The following is a 20,697-nucleotide window of genomic DNA, read 5'->3' on the forward strand; positions in this document are numbered from 1 at the left end:
ATACTTCACAGCACAAGAAGAGGGCTGTGGCTAAGGCTGCTCCCACCTTATCCTCTGTCTGCTTCCATAACAAAGTTGTAGCTGGAATACGGCTTCCAGCAGGGGTTACATTTCTCAGCAACTAGGTTTAAGTAAATTCCCACACCCTACACCCTTGGGAATGTGATAAGACATGAGCCCATTTCCAGGCAGTTCCAGCCCATAAAACCCTGCAAGTGTTCACCAGGCACTTTCTGCTGCAAATCTGAATAGAGAAAACGAATGTGACTTGGAAGCCGTGGCTGAAAAGGGCAGAGAAATCCCCAGTTCATAAAGCCTTCTAGTTTATAATGCTCACCTCAGAAGCATTAGCTGGAAGAGAAAACTTCCATGTATTTAATCACCGTGTTTCTTGTTAAAAGAGGTTAGCCTAACCTAACCTAAAAAATGACAACCACCTTTCTCCTGGCAATCTTGGATCCTTCTCTTTGAATTCTTTGCTCTTTTTTAAATTAATGTATAATATCATTTTTAAAATACAGTATTCCCTTAAACATCCAGTAACTGATACTTAAGTAATCCTGTGGCTTGGAACAACCCTGAATATACCACACCGCACCACTATAATATATCCCAGTTACTTAGGCAACTATATCGAAACACATGTAGTTTTTGAAACAGCTTTTTATTAAACAGCAAAGCGTAACTGCAACACAATTCTAAATGTTTGAAAATTTGGTCACAAAGATGCAAAAATGTTTGCAGTATGACTATTATATATTCATACAGCTAAAGTCATCAAATCTTACACCAACACAAACATAAGATTATTCCATGATTAGCCTAAATTTAATAACTATAAACTATATTAGTGGATTTCTTTTCCTATTTAACATTTTAATTAACAACTACTGATTTCCTTACCAAATGGAACCTACTAAATTTTAAAAAACGGTTAAATGACTAAAATTCTGCAAACCAGTAGTTGGGTTTGCAGAAACTTCTGGGAGAAGTAGATAAAATACTGAGAAAGCATCAGTTAGTTTACATGTAAAACTCTCTCATCTTATTCATGACTCTGATACTAATCCACTCTTAATGGACTTTGCAAAGTTCATCTGCTGGTACAACAAATAAACCTGAGACCAAACTCTTTTATTCTCTTCCAGGTGTGGTTTACATAAAGTTAGCCAAACTTAATCCATTTTTTAAAATATTCCTTCCAAAATCCAATCTGTGCCAGAGAGAACATAAATCTGGAGTAGAAACATTTGGAGTTGGTTACAGGTACTTATGAAGTGCTTTTCCCACCCTATTTCTATTTTTCCTCAAAATTTTCTATTTGAAACACACACACAACCAGAACTCATCTTTTCAGATACCAAGTGGGTTATTTTGTGCAAAGGAAGTTTTTAATAACAAATCTTCCCCATACCATAATTCAAAGAAAAACCTTCATTTTTATAGCCTCCATTTTCAATTAATGTAAGAGAAACCTACTATCCTTACTACTAAACATAATAAATAAGCCCTAACTGAGAAAGTAACTTATTTTGGTTAAGTTTCAACAGTTAGAGTTCAGGCTACTCTCCTAGATGATTAGCTACTGAAATTACTTTTCACAAACATGTAACCAATTTTTTCCTTAAGGGAAGGAAAAACAGGAAGATAGCAAATGGAAAAGAGGCACACGATGGTAGACAGGGTACATAAAGCTGTGCATTCGGTACATGATTTTGGTTACTTTTTCACAACATGGTAGTTATCTGCTTGTATCTCTATGCCTATAATATAAGACAATGCTAATCCTATAAATCAAAACAAATTTGATAAAACATTCATTTTCAAGTTTCATAAATATATGCATTTCTAATTATAAAGTCTCTACATTTGCACATTTTCATAGACTAACATAATACACAAAACTCATGGAAGTCTCCTGTTATGCTCTTAATTTTGCCTAGATCTGACATTATCTTCATAAATACTCAGTGAAGCCACAAACAAAAGTACTGTAACTTTTGGAATCTATCCAAGTTTTAAAGAAAAAAAAAGATCAGCAGCAATTCCGTAAGACATAAGAGACATCAATCCCTTATTTTCTTTTGCTTTTTGTGTCAGTTGTTTGAAAAACACTAGAAGCTGACATGAGGTTTTCTATATATTGTCCGAGAACTTGGTTTTCTGATTTTAGCTTCAGATTTTCTTCCTTAACTGCATCTACTCTTGCAGACAGATCTATATCAAAAATTAAAAAGTGCATTATCAATAAAGTGATGACAATGACTCCATATTACATAATGCTTATGAAGATTTACTCTTAAATACCACAGTCCTTGAGTTTTCTGTTTTTAAATTCAGTCTAGAAGTTATGTAAACAAAGTAAGCTGAGTACAAATCAAGAGCCAAAATTCCTAAAAAGAGATTTCACATTAGGTTAAATGTTACACTTTGCAAACAGCATTTTTGGTAAGTAGTTAATTCTTAAAATGGTTATTTTTTAAAAATATTGTTTTTAAAATGTGAAGTTTGGTTCATATCTTAGCATCACAAAACTGTAATTCTTTACTAGAAGTGTTTAAGAAAATGTAGTAGGTGAACATAACTAAATTTACATACTGGATATAGGTCATCAGTTTCCAAGCAATTCATCATTTTGTATTTTTGCATTAGCAAGAAATTCAAAAGAGCAGGCCTTGACGATGAAGAGATACTACGTCTGTTCAGTCACTCAGCAGCTAAGTTACTCAGCGCCTTCTAGTAGACAAGCACTTTTCTAGTGGCGATAGTAACAAAAAAGGCCCCTGCCCTTACAGAGCAGACACTGTAGTGTGCATGCGAGCACAGGTGCATTTAGGGGGCTCAGGAGAAAAAGCAAAAAGGATAAGGATCATAGGAGGCAAAGGGAAGTAGTCCTTCTATACAGTGTAGCCAAGGACAGCTGTTCTGATTAAGGAAATTTCACCAGAGACCTAAAGGAAGTGAGGGAACAAGTCACACAGATATGCAAATGACTAAGGGTTGAGTCAAACACAGGGAAACAGCAACTGCTAAGACCCTGAGAAGAAGCAAGGAAGCTGGAGTGTCTGAGGTAGGATGATTGAGTCAAGAGTGTGACAGGACTCTGAGGTAAAAGGGAAATAAGAGACTTCCAGAAAGGGACTTGGTTTTTATTACCTGTGAGAAGGGAAGCCACTGGAGTGACATGATCTGCTCAGCCTGATTTTAAAAAACCACCACCTCGTAAATTCATCCAAAACAAAAAGATATTTTGGTGGTGCAACTGACTTTATTGAAGACATTTAGAAAATGAAAAGACTTGGGTAAGTTCCCTTATAATCTCTGAGGCTAATACACTGTTTTTGCTTTCATTTAAACTTTATTAAAGTGGACTTAATAATACCAAGCGGGGACTTAAAAGGGGTGCTCCTATTATATTAGACCTTAAAGCGGGAAGCACAAGAACACTATTTGACTTCCTTATTGAGACAGAACTGTGTTTTAAAAATCACCAGTCAAAGTTATAGGCAGGAGAAACAAACCATTGAAGTAAACTTTGAAGTTTATACATTTTATAACTGGGCACAGTAACAAAATTTAGCAACATAAATGCTTACAATTTCAATACCTGGATGTTAGTCAAGAAAACTACAAAATGCAAACTAACCTTCAAGTGTGTGTTGGAGTTCCAACACTTGATTAATAAGTCGTGTTTTTTCCTCCAGTTCCACCTGATTTTCAGCATCAACTGCTGTAATGAAAAGGTTCAGGTTTACTATTATTAACTACCATTTGTTTAGTATACACATAAAAGATCTGCAAAATGTTTTACATTTATTATCTTCCTTGACTTTATACAAAAGCCCTGTAAAATAAAAGATGGATCCTACATCACAGATGACACCACCAAAGTGAAGGTAAAGTGCTTTACCAACATCTTACAGTTAAAAAATGGAAAGAAAGTGAAAGTGAAGTCGCTCAGTCGTGTCCGACTCTTTGCGACCCTGTGGACTGTAGCCCACCAGGCTCCTCTGTCCATGGGATTCTCCAGGCAAGAATACTGGAGTGGGTTGCCATTTCCTTCTCCAGGGGATCTTCCCAACCCAGGGATCGAACTCGGGTCTCCTGCATTGCAGGCAGACGCTTTATCCTCTGAGCCACCAGGGAAGCCCTAAAGAATGGAAGCTGCCTTAAATTCTTTCTAGAACTAGATAGGATTATAAATAAGTACAAGTGGCCAAGATCCAAGCCTTCCTTCTAAATACTGCTTCTCTGCTCTTTCCAGTTCTTAACAAAGCAATGTGTCTGCCACAAAACATATAAAAAGGAAAACAAAGAACATACCATCCATGTCAGCATTCATCATCTTCGGTAACAAACTTCTGTGCCTTGGATACAAAATTCTTGATGAATGGTCTGCAATAAGAAAAAGAAACATAGATATCACTCAGTCCAAAACAGATATTAAATCTCCTTTACACATTGTACTATTAAAGAATTAACTAAATACAAATGGAATAAAAATAACGTTTGATAAAACTACCCCAAGTCTTCCCACTTAGCCAGCATTAGGGCTGTTCTCCCGCACATCTTTTACACATGGTTTTAATTCTCTGGTTCTTTGTACTTCAGAGAAGGTTTTAGGTGAGACATGTAGATGGGTATAGATGCGCACACACACACACACACACACACACACACAGATGACCTTTCAACAAGGTTTTAAACCATGCAGGTCTACTTACATTCAGATTTTTTTCAATAAACACTATTACAGAACTACTCGACCTGCAGTTGATTCAATCTGCAGATGTGGAATTGGATATATAACGGGTTGACTATAAAGTTGTATGTGGATTTTCAATTGTGCAGAGGGTCAGCACCCCTGATCTCCTTGTTGTTGAAGGGTCAACTGAATAAAAATGTGTGTATACACACGTCTGCTGATACATATATCCAAACAGACTGATCACAAAAATTTTTCTCAAAAATCCTGTAAGTTATTCAATCCTTTATAGTATTTGAAGACCATACAAATTACTCCTCTCCATTTAATCAAAGTGTCTTCTTAATTGAAGAGGAAGAGTGTTAGCAGTGAAAACTTTATTTAGCCCTTGCCCAAGAGAAGAAGAGCACTTTCATACCACTTCAAGTACTTGTCTGGGAGGGACGACAGAGGTAACAGTCAAAAGCAAAAGTAAGTGACTTTGGGACTACTCAGCAACAACAGCCATCAACTTGGCTATTTCCCCTGTTATATAATACAGGTATCCCCAGGTTTTTTTTTTAAGTTTTACTTAATGCCAGTGCACTTGTATAAAAGACCTACATTAGGACCTGGTTTTGCTAAACAAAAGAAATCTGCGAGGGTTTTCGCTTTCATGAAAAAAAGGCAGAAAGCAAAAAATGCCTTCAGTGTTTGTTTAGCAACAGGGTGTTAGAACAGCGCTCACTGTGAGCAGTGAGTGATACCACCAAGCTCCTGCCCCGAGAACTACACTCAGCATCTCAGCATCAGGCTGCCATAGCTCTGAACTGTGTCTGTGAGTATCTAAACTATGCCTGTGAGCATCTGTCCTTTGTTTTGTGCATCTGTTAGCAAGGTGTGTCCTAAGACAACTGCTTCATCACTTTATGCCATTTCAGCTTCTAAGAGGTAGGAACAGTCTCCTTTCAGAGAGTAAGGAGAAACCTGTATATTAAATGCTCCAAATATCTAATATTCAGTCTTTTTAAAAATACACCTGAAATAGGATTTTCATGACAGCTGAGAAGAGACGATACACAAGTCAAAGCAACAGATAAATACAAAATCAATGCACTCGATTTTACAGTCACATCTAGTATAGGGATGGGATATACTTCTTTGCCTCTGTTTTCATCTAATACTAAAACCAAAAAGTCTTCCATAAAAGCAAAGTGTTCCAGACTGATTAATGCAGTAGGTAAGGAAAAGAAGCCCGTTTCTGAAATTCTGGCCACATATAACCCAAACAATCGAAAACTCTACGCATGGCTCATCAACAGCTTGACTTTGTCTGAAAAAATTTAATAAGGCAGTAAAATGGGGTGGAGGGGATTTATTAAAGGAAAAATTATTCTCAGAAAAGCACATCAAGATTGGGGAGGACGGAGAGCACAAAATTAGGGCATGAGGACAGTGCTACAGGATGTATCACGTAACCTGAGAGAACACTACTCACACCACAGTCCATGTAAGGCTGCCCTGAGGGCTGAACAGTGCAAAATCTGCCCAACTGTATGTAGCATCCCTGTGCAAACTGGCATTCCCCTTCAATAAAGTAGACCAGAGCACTACCAGCAGTCTCTACATGATGACAACAAAAAGACAAGTAGCCCATTTTTCTTACTATGATGTGATCAAATAGATGGGTCTCAAAACACTACTAGGACATATTCTAAGTCTTTCAGGAAACTTAGAGTAATAAACAGATTTATTGTATATATGGGATCAAAAGATTTGTTGAGCTCTTCATAGCAAAGTATTTCAGCCATGGATTTTACTTCCTTCAAAACAGGACCAATCCTCAAACTTTGCAATGCCTACATTAGCACAGTAGTATGTTCTAATATGCTCTCAACACAAGATTGACTTTTTCAACCATAAAATTCTTTTTCTCAGTCTATAGTTACCATCAAATCAATCATCTATATCATGTGTGCTCTTAAAAGAGTTAATTTTCAACTCCTGCTCGTACACATGAATCCAAATCTGACATGAAAAGAGAGACTCCACACCAAAGTATCTCAAGTGTGGGAACACTGAAATAAACATGAGGTGCTAAGGCTGGTCTGTTCATCCAAAATGTACCTTAGCTCTCCACAATGGATACAATTGTCTGGGATTCCTCAATTGTGACCTAAGCTGAGGTCAGATCTCATAAAACTTTTTCAAAAGTCACAGTAAATTTTGGTGCCTATCTTTACCTAACCTTGGTCAGTAGAAGAGATCTAGAATTATTTTGATAATTAAGTCCAGGAAGCAGAAGTATGGAGGGAACAAGGATCTAGAAACGTGGCAAGTATTAGTATAGGCCCATTTTCCATACCCACACAGTCAGCCGTGACCAAAGGCTATCATCTTACCAAATACACCTCTACTTTCTTTACTGGCACGGCCAACAGGACCATAACATCCTGTCCATAAGAAGCAATTTGCGTGAATGCTAAGTCCCTTCAGTCATGTCTGACTCTGTGCAACCCTGTCTGTCCACAGGATTCTCCAGGCAAGAATATGGGAGTGGGTTGCCACGCCCTCCTCCAGGGGATCTGACCCATGGATCAAACACACATCTCTTGTGCCTTCTGCATTGGCACATGGGTTCTTTACCACTAGTGCCACCTGGTAAGCTAAAGAGGCAGTTTAGCACAGTGATTAAGAGTATGGACTTAGACAGTTACTGTTGTTCAGTCACCCAGTAGTGTTACAGGCTCTTGGCGACCCCATGGACTGCAGCATGCCAGGCCTCCCTGTTCCTCACCATCTCCCCAAGTGTGCCCAAGTTCATGGCCATTGCATTGGTGATGCCATCCAGCCATCTCATCCTCTAACGCCCTCTTCTCCTTCTATCCTGTAAGTCCCCACTGGATTTAGATTATAGTGATAGTGAAGTTGCTCAGTCGTGTCCGACTCTTTGCAACCCCGTGGACTGTAGCCTACCAGGTTTCTCCGTCCATGGGATTCTCCAGGCAAGAATACTGGGGTGGGTTACCATTTCCTTCTCCAGGGGATCTTCCCGACCCAGGGATCGAACCCGAATGTCCCACATTGGAGGCAGACAATTTAACCTATGAGCCACCAGGGAAGCCCGTATTTGGATTCAAATCCCACCTCTCCTATTTATAAGATCTGGAACCTTAGCTAAACATCTCAGTCTCAGGTTCTCCATCTGTAAAATGAGGTTAAAAACAGTATGTACCTCACAGTTTTGTTGTGAGAATTTCATGAGTTGATGTATTTAATGTGGGTGTTGTTGCAGTCACATTATATACGGAGCCACCTGGGGAGCCCAATATATAATGTGACTGCACAATACTCAGTAATGTTAGCTACTGTCCTCTTCATCAGAGGGGACTGGAATGCCAAGGTAGGAAGTCAAGAAACACCTGGAGTACCAGGCAAATTTGGCCTTGGAGGACAGGATGAAACAAGGCAAAGGCCAACCGAGTTTTGCCAACAGCATGCACTGGTCATAGCAAACACCCTCTTCCAACAACACAAGAGAAGACTCTACACATGGGACATCACCAGATGGTCAATACCGAAATCAGATTGACTGTATTCTTTGCAGCGAAAGATGGAGAAGTTCTATACAGTCAGCAAAAACAAGACTGGGAGCTGACTGGCTCAGATCATGAACTCCTTATTGCCAAATTCAGACTTAAACTGAAGAAAGTATGGAAAACCACTAGACCATTCAGTGAAGTGTAGTCGCTCAGTCGTGTCCGACTCTTTGCGACCCCATGGACTGTAGCCCATCAAGCTTCTCTTCTCCATCCATGGGATTTTCCAGGCAAGAGTGCTGGAGTGGATTGCCATTTCCTTCTCTAGGGGATCCTCCCAACCCAGGAATCGAACCCAGGCCTCTCACATTGCAGGCAGACGCCTCACCGTCTGAGCCACCAGGGAAGCTTCCAAAGAACACTTAAGGCCATTAAAAGATAAAGAGAAAAAGGTTAGCAACCCCATGGACTGTAGCCAATCAGGCTCCTCCATCCATGGGATTTTCCAGGCAAGAGTGCTGGAGTGGATTGCCATTTCCTTCTCCAAGACCATTCAGGTATGACCTAAATCAAATCCCTTACGATTATACAGTAGAAGTGACAAATAGATTCCAGGGATTAGATCTGATAGAGTGCCTGAAGAACTATGGACGGCGGTTCATGATATTGTACAGGAGGCAGGGAGCAAGACCATCCCCACGGAAAAGGAATGCAAAATGGTTGTCTGAGGAAGCCTTACAAATGGCTGTGAATAGAAGACAAGTGAAAGGCAAAGGAGAAAAGGAAAGATATACACATTTGAATGCAGAGTTCCAAAGAACAGCAAGGAGAAATAAAAAAGCCTTCCTCGGCCATCAATGCAAAGAAATAGAGGAAAACAATAGAATGGGAAAGTCTACAGATCTCTTTAAGAAAATTAGAGATACTAAGGGAACACTTCATGCAAAGATGGACACAATAAAGGACAGAAATGGTAGGGACCTAACAGAAGCAGAAGAAATTAAGAAGAGGTGGCAAGAATACACAGAAGAACTATACAAAAAAGATCTTCATGACCCAGATAATCATGATGGTGTGATCACTCACCTAGAGCCAGACATCCTGAAATGTTAAATCAAGTGGGCCTTAGGAAGCATCATTACGAACAAAGCTAGTGGAGGTGACAGAATTCCAGTTGAGCTATTTCAAATCCTAAAAGATGCTGCTGTGAAAGTGCTGCACTCAATATGCTAGCAAATTTGGAAAACTCAGCAGTGGCCACAGGACTGGAAAAGGTCAATATTCATTCTAATCCCTAAGAAAGGCAATGCCAAAGAATGATCAAACTACTGCACAATTGCACTCATCTCACACACTAGTAAAGTAATGCTCAAAATTCTCCAAGCCAGGCTTTAACAACATGTGAACTGTGGACTTCCAGATGTTCAAGTTGGTTTTAGAAAAGGCAGAAGAACCAGAGATCAAATTGCCAACATCTGCTGGATCATCAAAAAAGCAAGAAGAGTTTCAGAAAAAACATTTATTTCTCTTTACTGACTATGCCAAAGCCTTTGACTGTGTGGATCACAATAAACTGTGGAAAATTCTTAAAGAGATGGCAATACCAGACCACCTGACCTGCCTCTTGAGAAATCTGTATGCAGGTCAGGAAGCAACAGCACTGGACATAGAACAACAGACTGGTTCCAAATCGGGAAAGGAGCAAGTCAAGGCTGTATATTGTCACCCTGCTTATTTAACTTCTATGCAGAGTACATCATGAGACACGCTGGGCTGGAAGAAACACAAGCTGGAATCAAGATTGCTGGGAGAAATATCAATAACCTCAGATATGCAGATGACACCACTGTTATGACAGAAAGTAAAGAACTAAAGAGCCTCTGAATGAAAGTGAAAGAGGAGACTGAAAAAGTTGGCTTAAAACTCAACATTCAGAAAACTAAGACCATGGCATACGGTCCCAACATTTCATGGAAAATAGATGGGGAAACAGTGGAAACAGTGACAGACTTTATTTTGGCTCCAAAAATCATTGCAGTTGGTGACTGCAGCCATGAAATTAAAAGACGCTTGCTTCTTGGAAGAAAAGTTATGAAAAACCTAGACAGCTATTAAAAGCAGAGACATTACTTTGCCAACAAAGGTCCGTCTAGTCAAGGTTATGGTTTGTCCAGTGGTCATGTATGGATGTGAGAGTTGGACTATAAAGCTGAGCACCAAAGAATTGATGCTTTTGAACTGTGGTGTTGGAGAAGACTCTTGAGAGTCCCTTGGACTGCAAGGAGATCCAACCAGTCCATCTTAAAGGAAATCAGTCCTGAAAGTTCACTGGAAGGACTGATGCTGACGCTGAACTCCAACACTTGGCTACTTAATGCGAAAAGCTGACTCATTTGAAAAGACCCTGATGTTGGGAAAGATTGAAGGCAGGAGGAGAAGAGGGCAACAGAGGATGAGATAGTTGGATGGCATCAACGACTTGATGGACATGAGTTTGAGCAAGCTCTGGGAGCTGGTGATGGGACAGGGAGGCCTGGCGTGCTGCAGTCCATGGGGTCACAAAGAGTCTGACGCAACTGAGCGACTGAACTGAAATGTATTGTCTCTGCCTTTAGCTCTAAGACAAGTCACAAGAAGAATTTTAGAAAAAAAATCTAAAATCTAAATCTCATTTTCACAAATAAGCCAGGGCCAAGACGATAATAGCTTACCCAAGATCATAGTAGTTACACAGAGCCAAGACTACATATAGTCAACATCCCAGTCTAGTATTTCCCACATCATCACTGGTATGCTCACATCTGAGACCTGAGCTTTTGAGACTTTTCTCTGATAGCCACAACCACTCACTTTTCTACATCTAACACTGATTTTCATCATCTATGATCCATTTATTAATGAACTAGTAAGACTACTAAAAGTAACTGTGTTTTAATATACTAAATGTTTTACACATATTACTAGTTCATCAAATCAATAGGACATGGCAATTTATAAATGTGGACACAGTCTCAGAAAGGCTACGTATTTTGTCTTAGATTTCACAGCCAAAGTCTGTATCAAGAATTTGAACTCAGATCTAACTATAAAATCCCTGCATTACATAACAGAAGGCACTTTAACATGACCTTAATCTAAATTTGCAAAACATTCTACAACCCTTGATGTCAAATTTTCTTGCTATTTCTGCTATCTAAAAACCTAAACGTAAGTTCCATACCCTTCAAGTGGCATCGACTTTCAACAAAGTTTTTTCAGGTACCTTCAAATTCTGACTTGTTCTGGTTAAATAAATCCAGTTTTAAATTCTGCAAAAGGGATTGAGTGCCCAAACAAGGATTTGCTCATAAACGGATCCCCAGAGTGGCTAGCTATACTGGCTTTAATCAATGAATGAGTACAGGCACAGAATATAAAAGCATAGCTTTGGATTCTCAGGTACAGATTCAGCGTTGGAAACATAGCATCTGTCCTTAATGTTATTACGTCATAGAACCAGAATCGATACATTAAATAACAAAACCCTGTCTTTCAGGGATGTCTCTTGTTTCTCCTCCAATCCTAATTCCCCTAGATGTGTCTATGAGGACTTTGAGAGATGCTCATTGAGAAACTAACCCGAGAGCGTCTTTCAGAGCCTGAAAAGATGCCGCCAATCCTGGTTTTACCGCTCATTTGCCTCCCTCCCCGCCTGGGCGTCCTCTCCCCCCATCTCCAAGTTCTCAGCAGGTCCAGGCGTGCCAGGTCCCATCCCACCCGAACACAGTCCCATTTCAGGGCTGGACAGAGTCCTTAGACTCCGGAGCGGAGGGGACAAGGCGACAGGAAGTCCCCGCGAACGACCGCCGGCGACCCTCCACAAAGGAACCTCTGGGCCCAGTATTGAGAGGATGAGAAAAAGAGGTTGCGCAGGAGTTCTCCGGGGAGCCAGGCCTCAGCCGCCCACCAAATGCCCAGGCGCTCTTCCCGGGTCCCCGATGCGCCGGCCAGCGTCCAGCCCACCCCGCCCTCCAGGCTCTCAGCAGTATCGAGGCCGCAATTCCAGCCGCCCGAGGCCGGGCCCTTCGAGGTCCACGACTACCCTCACCTGCCTTCTGAGGCCCCGGCAGGGGGAGGGTTCCGTAGGACGCCTCAGGCCTGGACACTTGGACCAACTGGCACCGGCAGCCCCGCCCTATCCGCCCACAGAGCGTGCGCAGAGACAGGAGTCCCGCCCCTGTCGGCCCTGTTGCCAGCCAATCACCACTCAATAAAACACGCCTGCGCATTAGCATCCCGACGCCCCAATCGTCCTATCCCAAAGCCTCAGTATCCACCTTTTGCCATAACAAAAGGACAGTGGTATCCAATCAGAGTTGAGATCGTTGTAGGCGGGTCCGGGAAGAGCAAAAGCCAATGACAGTACATTAGCTAAGCTAAGCGTGTGAAAGCCTGTCCGGTAGAGGCAGCTTCTGAAGTCTCAGCGGGTCCCTGAAAATCTGGGTCAAGAAATCTGTGGAAAATTCTGACAGCTGTCAGGAAGGAGGTCGGTAAAACTGAACTCTGCGCCAGAGAGAGAAATCCTTCAAATTTAAGACAAGGGCGTGTGTGGACATAATAGCAGAGAAAGTACGGTGGTTTTCAATTCTAAAAGCAGACTTTGCCATATTTTTAATTTTCCAAATCGGAAAGCTCTTTAAGTGTAACTCTAACGGATAGTTCATCTTCATATCTTCCCCCTACTTAAAATCCATTAGTGCGCCCGACCACTTTATAATATTTTATTTTTTTACAGTAAGAGAATATTTTGTTTTTTAATAATATTTTAGAATTGAGAAAATACCTTAATACTACTTTGGTATAGAGCACTTTTGCTCACTTTATAATATTTGATCCTCCCAGCAACCCACAGAAAGAAGCTTAAGAGTAAACTAATGTCCTGCTCAAGGTCATAGACGCGGTGTGAAATGCTGTGTGCGAACCTTTGGGATGTAATGTTACTGACTTGATACCAATCACACATACCCAGCACGTGACACAAAGCAGCATCCTGTTTTGTGGTTGTTATTGTTTTTCCAATTCAAATGTGTTTATTGTTTAATTTTTTATTTTTTCTTAAGTTATGGATGAAAGTATGATAACACATTTACAGGACACTGGGAAAATACAGAACAGTTACATATAGTTCCACTGTATATTACAATGATTTTTTTAAGTAGATGAATTAAAATTTTTGGTTGGAGTTTCAGTATCAAACTCTTAAAAGTTAACAATGAATAGACAGAAAAGTAGAAGGATATAGTAGGCCTGAAAAGCACTATGAACCAATTAAACATAATGAAGATTTATACAATTTTCACACAACAGTAGGATACAAATTCTGTTTGAGTTCCCATAGACTAAAAACCATATCCTGCTTGTTTTTAACATTTGTTATTGTTTTGGCTTTGACACTTTCTCCTGAGTTGTAGAGGTGAGCCTTACATCTACTTGGTTTTTAAACTTTTTACTTCTAGCACAGTTTGCTGACCTTCAGCCTTACTTCCTTTAAGGAATATATAAAAAAAAAATTTCCATTCAGTGTTTGAGAACTATACCTTCCACTGGAACTAAGATGGACACCGTGAGGAAAATTTACTAGACTTCAATGCAGGAACTAAGTAAATGGGAAATAAGAAAGGGGCAACATAAGTCTAATAGTGTCAAAATGAGCATCTAGAGAGGATGTGTGTGGGCAGCATTCAAAGAATAATACGAATTTTTCCAGGTTATGGGGTAGTTGAATTAGATTCAAGAACACTTATTCTTGAACAGGAATTCCATACCTGGATACATCATGGTGAAACTGCAGAACACCAAAGACTAAGAGAACTATTAAAAGCAGATGTCACCCCCCCAGATGAACAGGTTTGGGGGGGTGTTTTTTCTTTTGGTTTTTAAATAGGGTAAAACATACATAAAAGATTTACCACATAAATAACTGTTTTAAAGTGTACAGTTCAGTAGTGCTAAGCATATTCTCGTTGGTGTGCAGTCAATCCCCAGAACTTTATTCACCTTTCAAAACTGAGACTCTGTGCCCATTGAACAACAACTCCCCACGTCACCTCTACTGCTAGCCCCTAGCAACCATCACTCTTTCTGTCTCTATCAACTATTTTAGGCACCTTATTTAAGTGGAATCATACAGTATTTGTCTTTTGTGACTAACCTATTTTGCTTAGCATAACATCCTCAAAGTTTATCCGTGTTGTTCTTGTGTTAGAATTTCTTCTTCTTTAGGGTTGAATATTAGTTCATTGTATGGGTATACCACATTTTATCCATTCATCCTTCAGTGGACACTTGAGTTGTTCATGACTTTCAGCTATTATGAATGCTGCTATGAATGCAATATATACAAACATCTCTTTGATACTCTGCTTTCAGTTCTTTTGAGTATATAACCACAAGTGGACTTGCTAGATCATATTGAAATTCTATTTTTAAAGCAACTTTTTCAAATGCAGTATTAACACAAAGACAGACATAAAGAAAGTTAGAAAGGCAAGTGCCTGTACCTGGAAGTTGGTATCCAATTAAAGGTGTTTGGTAAGGAAGAAATGTTAATGAAGTTGTGGGAAAAACTATTATTTCCTCTTCTTCATAGTAAAATTGGCACAATAACTTTGTTAATGTGCTATAGAAAAGACAGATTATGGTGGTTTTAGTTAAACTGGCTATTCATATAAAAATATGAGATTAGATCCTGATTTCACACCACAAATAAAATTGAATTACAAATGAAATAAATATGCTGTGTGAAGTAAATATGCATTCTGAACTTTTAGGAAAAAATAAGTATCTTTATGACATCACTGTAAGGAGGAATTTGTTCAGCCAGACAAAACAGTACCATTCGTTAGGAAAGATTTAAATTTTGATTGTTTTATACACAGACAGAAGACATTTTAAATAAAAAGCAAGCCACAGACTGAAAGAATAAAGTTCTGAAAATATAAAGAATCTTAACAAAGATGAAAAATGTAACTCATGTACACCCGTGGCTGATTCATGTCAATGTATGGCAAAACCAATACAGTATTATAAAGCAAAATAAACTAGAAATAAAAATTTTTTAAAAAATGTATTCAAATAACATAAACAGGCAACTCACAAAAGAGGAAAACTTAGTGATCAGAAAGATTTTTTTAATGTTTACCTTCACTAGTATTGAGGAGATTGATATTAAAACAAGATAAAGGGATCAGCTCATTAAAAAGATACAAATCCTAACAGCTACAAAATGGCACTGAAGCAAAAACTGATAGAACTGAAATAAGAAACTAGCCCACAGCAGCAGTTGGAAAGTGCATGGCTTCCCTCTCTATAATTTGTGAAGCAAATGTGCAGAAGATCTATGAGGATACAGATCCTGCCTGAAGCTTGCCCTCACATTAGACTCACCTGGAAATCTCCTAATGACGTCAAAGAACAAGAGTTATTAAATGATACACCCCACCTTTATTAAAATTTTAGTCTTTAGGGTGGGATACTGGCATTAATACTTTTGGAATTTACAAAAGTGGTTTCAACAGAGTGGGATCTATTGATATAGAAGACCTGAATGAAAATTCTATCGATATATTTAACCTATTTGACATTTCTAGAACATTCCACCCAATAACTAGAACACATGTCTTCTTTTTAAATGCACACGGGAATATTCACAAAAATGGACCATAAAACAACCTCAACAAAGTTTAAATGATTAAAGTCATGACAAAATATTTTCTCTGCCCCTAAAGAAATTAAACTAGAAATCAATAACAAAAAGGTATTTTTTAAAAACCCAAGTAATTGGAAATTAAACTACATGCTTCTAAACAAAATGTAAGTCACAAGAGAAATTAGAAAATATTTTTAATTAAAATGTAAACATGTCAGATTTATGAGCTGCAATGAAAGCAGCGCTTTGAGATATTTCCTTGCCACTAAATGCTTATATGAGAAAACAAGGGAGGTCTCAAAATAAGAATCCAAGTGTTCACTTGAAGAAATTAGGAAAAGAAGGACAAATTAAACTCAAAAGAAGCAGTTGGAAAGAAATAATATAGAGAAAAACTAATCATGTTGAAAAACTTTAAAACAGTAGGAAAAAATCGATGAAATCAAAAGATGGTTCTTTTAAAGGAACAATAAAATTAAAAGCTCTAGGCAGAATTATCTAGGAAAAGAGAGAAGACACTATAAATTACAGATATCAAGAATAAGAGGGGGCATCATTATAGATTCTATAGACATTAAAAGGCTAATGAGAGACTACTAAGAACAACCTATGCCAATAAGTTTGATAATTTAGATAAAATGGACAAATCCCTGAAAGAAAAAAAAAAGCTCACTCAACAAGAACAGAAGATATGAATAGTTCTCTGTCTATATTTTAAAATTTATCTGTATTTTGAAATGTAATTACCAGGTTAATCTTCCCACAAAAGATACTATATATTCAGATGATGTCACTGGTAAATTCTTCTAGTTATTTTCAGAAATTTCATCAATTCTTCATAAACTCTTCCAGAAAATAAAATAAGAAAGAACACTTCCTAACTCATTTTATGAGAACAGCATAACTCTGATATCAAAAGTAGATGAAGACGTTAAAAAATATAAAACTGAACATAGACATGAAGTCCTCAACATATTACTAGAAAATCAAATCCATCAGTTGTCCCTAGACAGGGAGCCTGGGCAATTGTGATGCTGGCTCCATGAGTTTCATTTCTCTCCGTAATCATGTTCTAAAGCTGATTCTAAAATTCATATGGAAATACAAAGAATCTACAATAGCCAAAACAGTTCTGAAAGAACAAAGAAAGAGAATCTCAACCCCTACTTACATCGTACACAAAACTGTAAATTCAAAATGGATCATAGACAGAAACAGAGATAAATAACTTCTAGAAGACAGAGAAGAAAATCTTTGTCTCCTAGGTGTCAGCAAATTTTTTGAGAAAGGTCACAAAAACAATAATAAAATAGAAAAGATTAATTGAACTTTATAAGAATTAAAACTCCATGTTCTTTGAAAGGTATCATTTAGGAAATGAAAAGACAATAACAATACATTATCTAACAAAGGTCTTGAATTTGGAATTTCTAAGAACCTTTTAAGTCAATAATAGAGAAACTCCCAATGAAATAATGAAATACTTGCATGTGTGTGTTAGTTGCTCAGTTGTGTCCGACGCTTTGTAACCCCATGGACTGTAGCCCACCAGGCTCCTTTATCCATGGAATTCTCCAGGCAAGAATACAGGAATGGGTTGCCATTCCCTTCTCAGGGGATCTTCCCAACCCAGGGATCAAACCTGGGTCTCTTGCATTGCAAGAAGATTCTTTACCATCTGAGCCACCTGGGAAGCTGCATTGCAGGCAGATTCTTTACCACTGAGCCACTAGGGTAGCCCAATGGAATAAAAAGGAACAAACTGTTAATATGGATGAACCTGAACTATATTGTGCTGAGTGAGAATAGCCTGGTGGAAAACATATAGACTGCATGATTTTGTTACTATAGAGTCTAGAAGAGACAAAACTTTGCTGTGTAGAACAGATCAGTGGTTGCCTCGGGTTGATAATGGGTAGAGGGTTGACTGAGAAGGGGCTGGTGGGAGCTTTCTGCTGTAATGGAAATGTTCTATAATATCTTGATTGGGATGGTGGTTACACAGTGTATACAATTCCCAAAAGGTATCTTCTGTAATTTAAAATGTATATATTTGATTATATATTACTTTTCCTCACCAAAGCTGATTTCTTTCTTTAATGAGAATACTAGCCAGGTTTCTTTAAGGTTTGCAGTATGCTTGGTATGCTACATGTGATATTTTACTCAGTCGTCAATCCAGTGATCTAGGGATTACCAACCCCATTTTACAGACGAGGAAATCAAAGTCAAAGAGTGTCTTGTCCAATATCACACAGCTAGTAATAGACTGAATTAAAACCTATCTTTTTACCTGGAAAAAGAGTATCATAATACGTACTCTATTGAATTATTAAGATTGCTAGAACTAAGTAAAAATAAAGCACTGCCAAGACTTTCCAAATTGAACTGACATTGGAACCACAGCCCAAAGGATGTGGTTTGGAACTTACATCTTCAACCTAACCAACTCAAATTCCTACCAAAACAAAAATATCAGCATTCTCCTTGGTACTTAAACAAGACCCAAGGTCTCATAATGTTATAGACAAAATGTCCAAGATCCAGTCTGCAGTTATTCAGCTTATGAAGAACCATGAAAATCTCACTTTATGTGAAAATAACACAGCAACTCTGAGATGGCACAAATGTTGAAGTTGTCTTGAAAAGATTTTAGGCAGCTATTTGAAAATACTTGAACAATTATGAAAACTCCTGAAACAAAAGTTATAATCTAAAGTATAAGCAACATAATAAAAGCTATAAATAAGACCCAAATGGAAACTGTATAACTGAAAAATAAAATAACTGAAATTTAAAACTATCTCCAAAGATCCAGTGGCAGGATGGACATGAAGGAGAGAAGAATGAACTGGAGGGTACCTCAGTAGAAATTATCCAGCCTTCAAACAGGGAGAAAAATGGTTGAAAAAAAAATAACAAACTCAGAACACAAGGATGACAAAAAAGACCTGGCATTTGTGTCATCAGAATCATAGAAGGAAAGGAAAAAGAATGTGGTACTGAAAAATAGTTGAAGACATATTGGCTTTACAAGTTTGGCAAAAGACAGTTTCCCAGGAGGAAGGGATGACTAGGAAAATAATGTCTAAAAGGCTTTGGGGGTGAGGCACAGTGAAAAAGACTGTTGAGAAACACTGATCTTGTCACTGGGCACCAGTATCATTAACAATACACAGAGAACCTGCCAGATAACATTTACTTTCGTGGTGAAGAAGACTGCATCACCAATGAAATAGTCTCACAAAAAAATTTTTTTTAATGCAACCTGACCTGATCAAGCCCATACCTAGCAATTTAACAGGAAATACAGAGAACAGAGAAATGTGTTAAATCTACTGTCTGGGTAAACATCGAAATCTGATAGTGGAACAAAACAGCAACAAGTCAAGAACAAATAACATGAAAATAAAAGTCCTTTTGTTTAACAAATAAATTGCATTGGAAGAAAAAAGAATGGAGAGAAGACTTGTAGATAAGAAGACACTTAAACTACATTTTAAAAAACAGACCAAAAAAAAAAAAAGCCCCTATGGTTTATTTTGGATACACCCTTGGAAGATAAAACTATTTTTAAAATGAAGGAAAATGATTACCAATAAGTAGGATATGGTAATTCTAGAGCATTCACCTTTTTAAAAATTTCAGTATCAAACATGTATCTTGCTAGAGAATTTGAACTTAGAGGAAATCTTCAGACAAATTATCTGAAGAAGATAGCATACAAAAAGGTAACCATAATGTCGTCACAAGCAACATGTCATTCACAAAAGATTGCAAACTGGCTAAAACAATGTTGCTGATAATTAAGATGTGTCCTTGAAAGAACAGGAAAAGAATCTTGAAATGGCAAAAAGTGACCAAAAGGAACAGTACATCCAAGTGAATATAAAAAGGGTATAGAAACCTTGGCAAACTTTATATGAAGTGAACTTTTGTTGTATTGTTTCCTTTGCATTACATTTTTCAGTTAAAAAATTGTTTAAAAATAGCCACAAAATTCTCTTCTGAATAAGGAAAACATTCAATAGGGACCACTGAAATTGCACAGAAATAACTGATCATAAGATGACCATTCATGTGATCTGGAATGTGCATGTATTATAAACTACATAAGTAAAAGCATAAATTAAAATATTCTTCATAGAGAATGGGGAACTCTAAATTGGAAACTATCATTTATTATTACAAGGCAAAGTATTGTGTAAGGAAGAAATGATAAATAATAAAATAGAGAAACTTCCAAGTTCATTTTGATGTTCTAGTCTGACATACTCTCATCAAGCTCATAAAAACTTTGAACTTGTTTTTAGTAATTAGAGGGTTCTAAACATACTGTGGATATTTTAAAGTGAAATATGCTAAATGGAACATTTTGATAACTTTCAAGTGTAACCAGGTGTGTTCCTCATACTTTACACTCATTAATTTGCAAAATGTGTTTGATCTCATTCCTAAAAAAGAACTCACATTTTCCTTTATACTTATTTTTTTCCGTTGTAAGGTTATTAAATTCATTGGAGAATGAGTGTTGAACTGAATTTGGTGAGTAAAGAAAATATTCTGCTTGTTGAAACTTGATTTCAAGACTAGACTTAATAGTATGCTATACTGCTATTTGGTAAATTGTTTTCATATACTTTTCTGAAGATTATAATTTCCTAATAATAACTGATAGTTGGCTAATTTGAAGAGAATCATTTCATTCAGTTGTTTAATAGAGAAAAATGTAAGAAATTACCAGTGTGTTTTTAGTGTTTTTCAAATGAAAGTTCAGAATTTTAGGG

At 37.8% G+C, this 20,697-nt stretch overlaps 1 protein-coding gene across 6 annotated transcripts in view; it reads right to left on the minus strand.

The window, feature by feature from the left end:
• Window positions 1-645: 645 nt before the first annotated feature.
• SCOC (short coiled-coil protein) overlaps window positions 646-20,697 on the minus strand; it is a 38,205-nt gene continuing 18,153 nt past the window's right edge. For 2 of the 6 annotated variants that reach the window (XM_027956261.2, XM_042234327.1), the window contains 3 exons: window positions 4,324-4,395; window positions 3,647-3,730; window positions 646-2,217 (listed from right to left, as the gene is read on the minus strand). In XM_027956261.2, the coding sequence (XP_027812062.1) occupies window positions 2,075-2,217; window positions 3,647-3,730; window positions 4,324-4,395 (299 nt within the window). In that variant the 3' untranslated portion in view covers window positions 646-2,074. Of the gene's footprint in view, window positions 2,218-3,646; window positions 3,731-4,323; window positions 4,396-12,310; window positions 19,432-20,697 lie in introns of those variants that run through there. The other 4 variants (XM_027956260.3, XM_027956259.3, XM_042234329.1 and 1 more) reach the window with 4 other exon arrangements.

Source organism: Ovis aries, chromosome 17 (assembly GCF_016772045.2).
Source record: "Ovis aries strain OAR_USU_Benz2616 breed Rambouillet chromosome 17, ARS-UI_Ramb_v3.0, whole genome shotgun sequence".
NCBI lineage: Eukaryota > Metazoa > Chordata > Mammalia > Artiodactyla > Bovidae > Ovis > Ovis aries.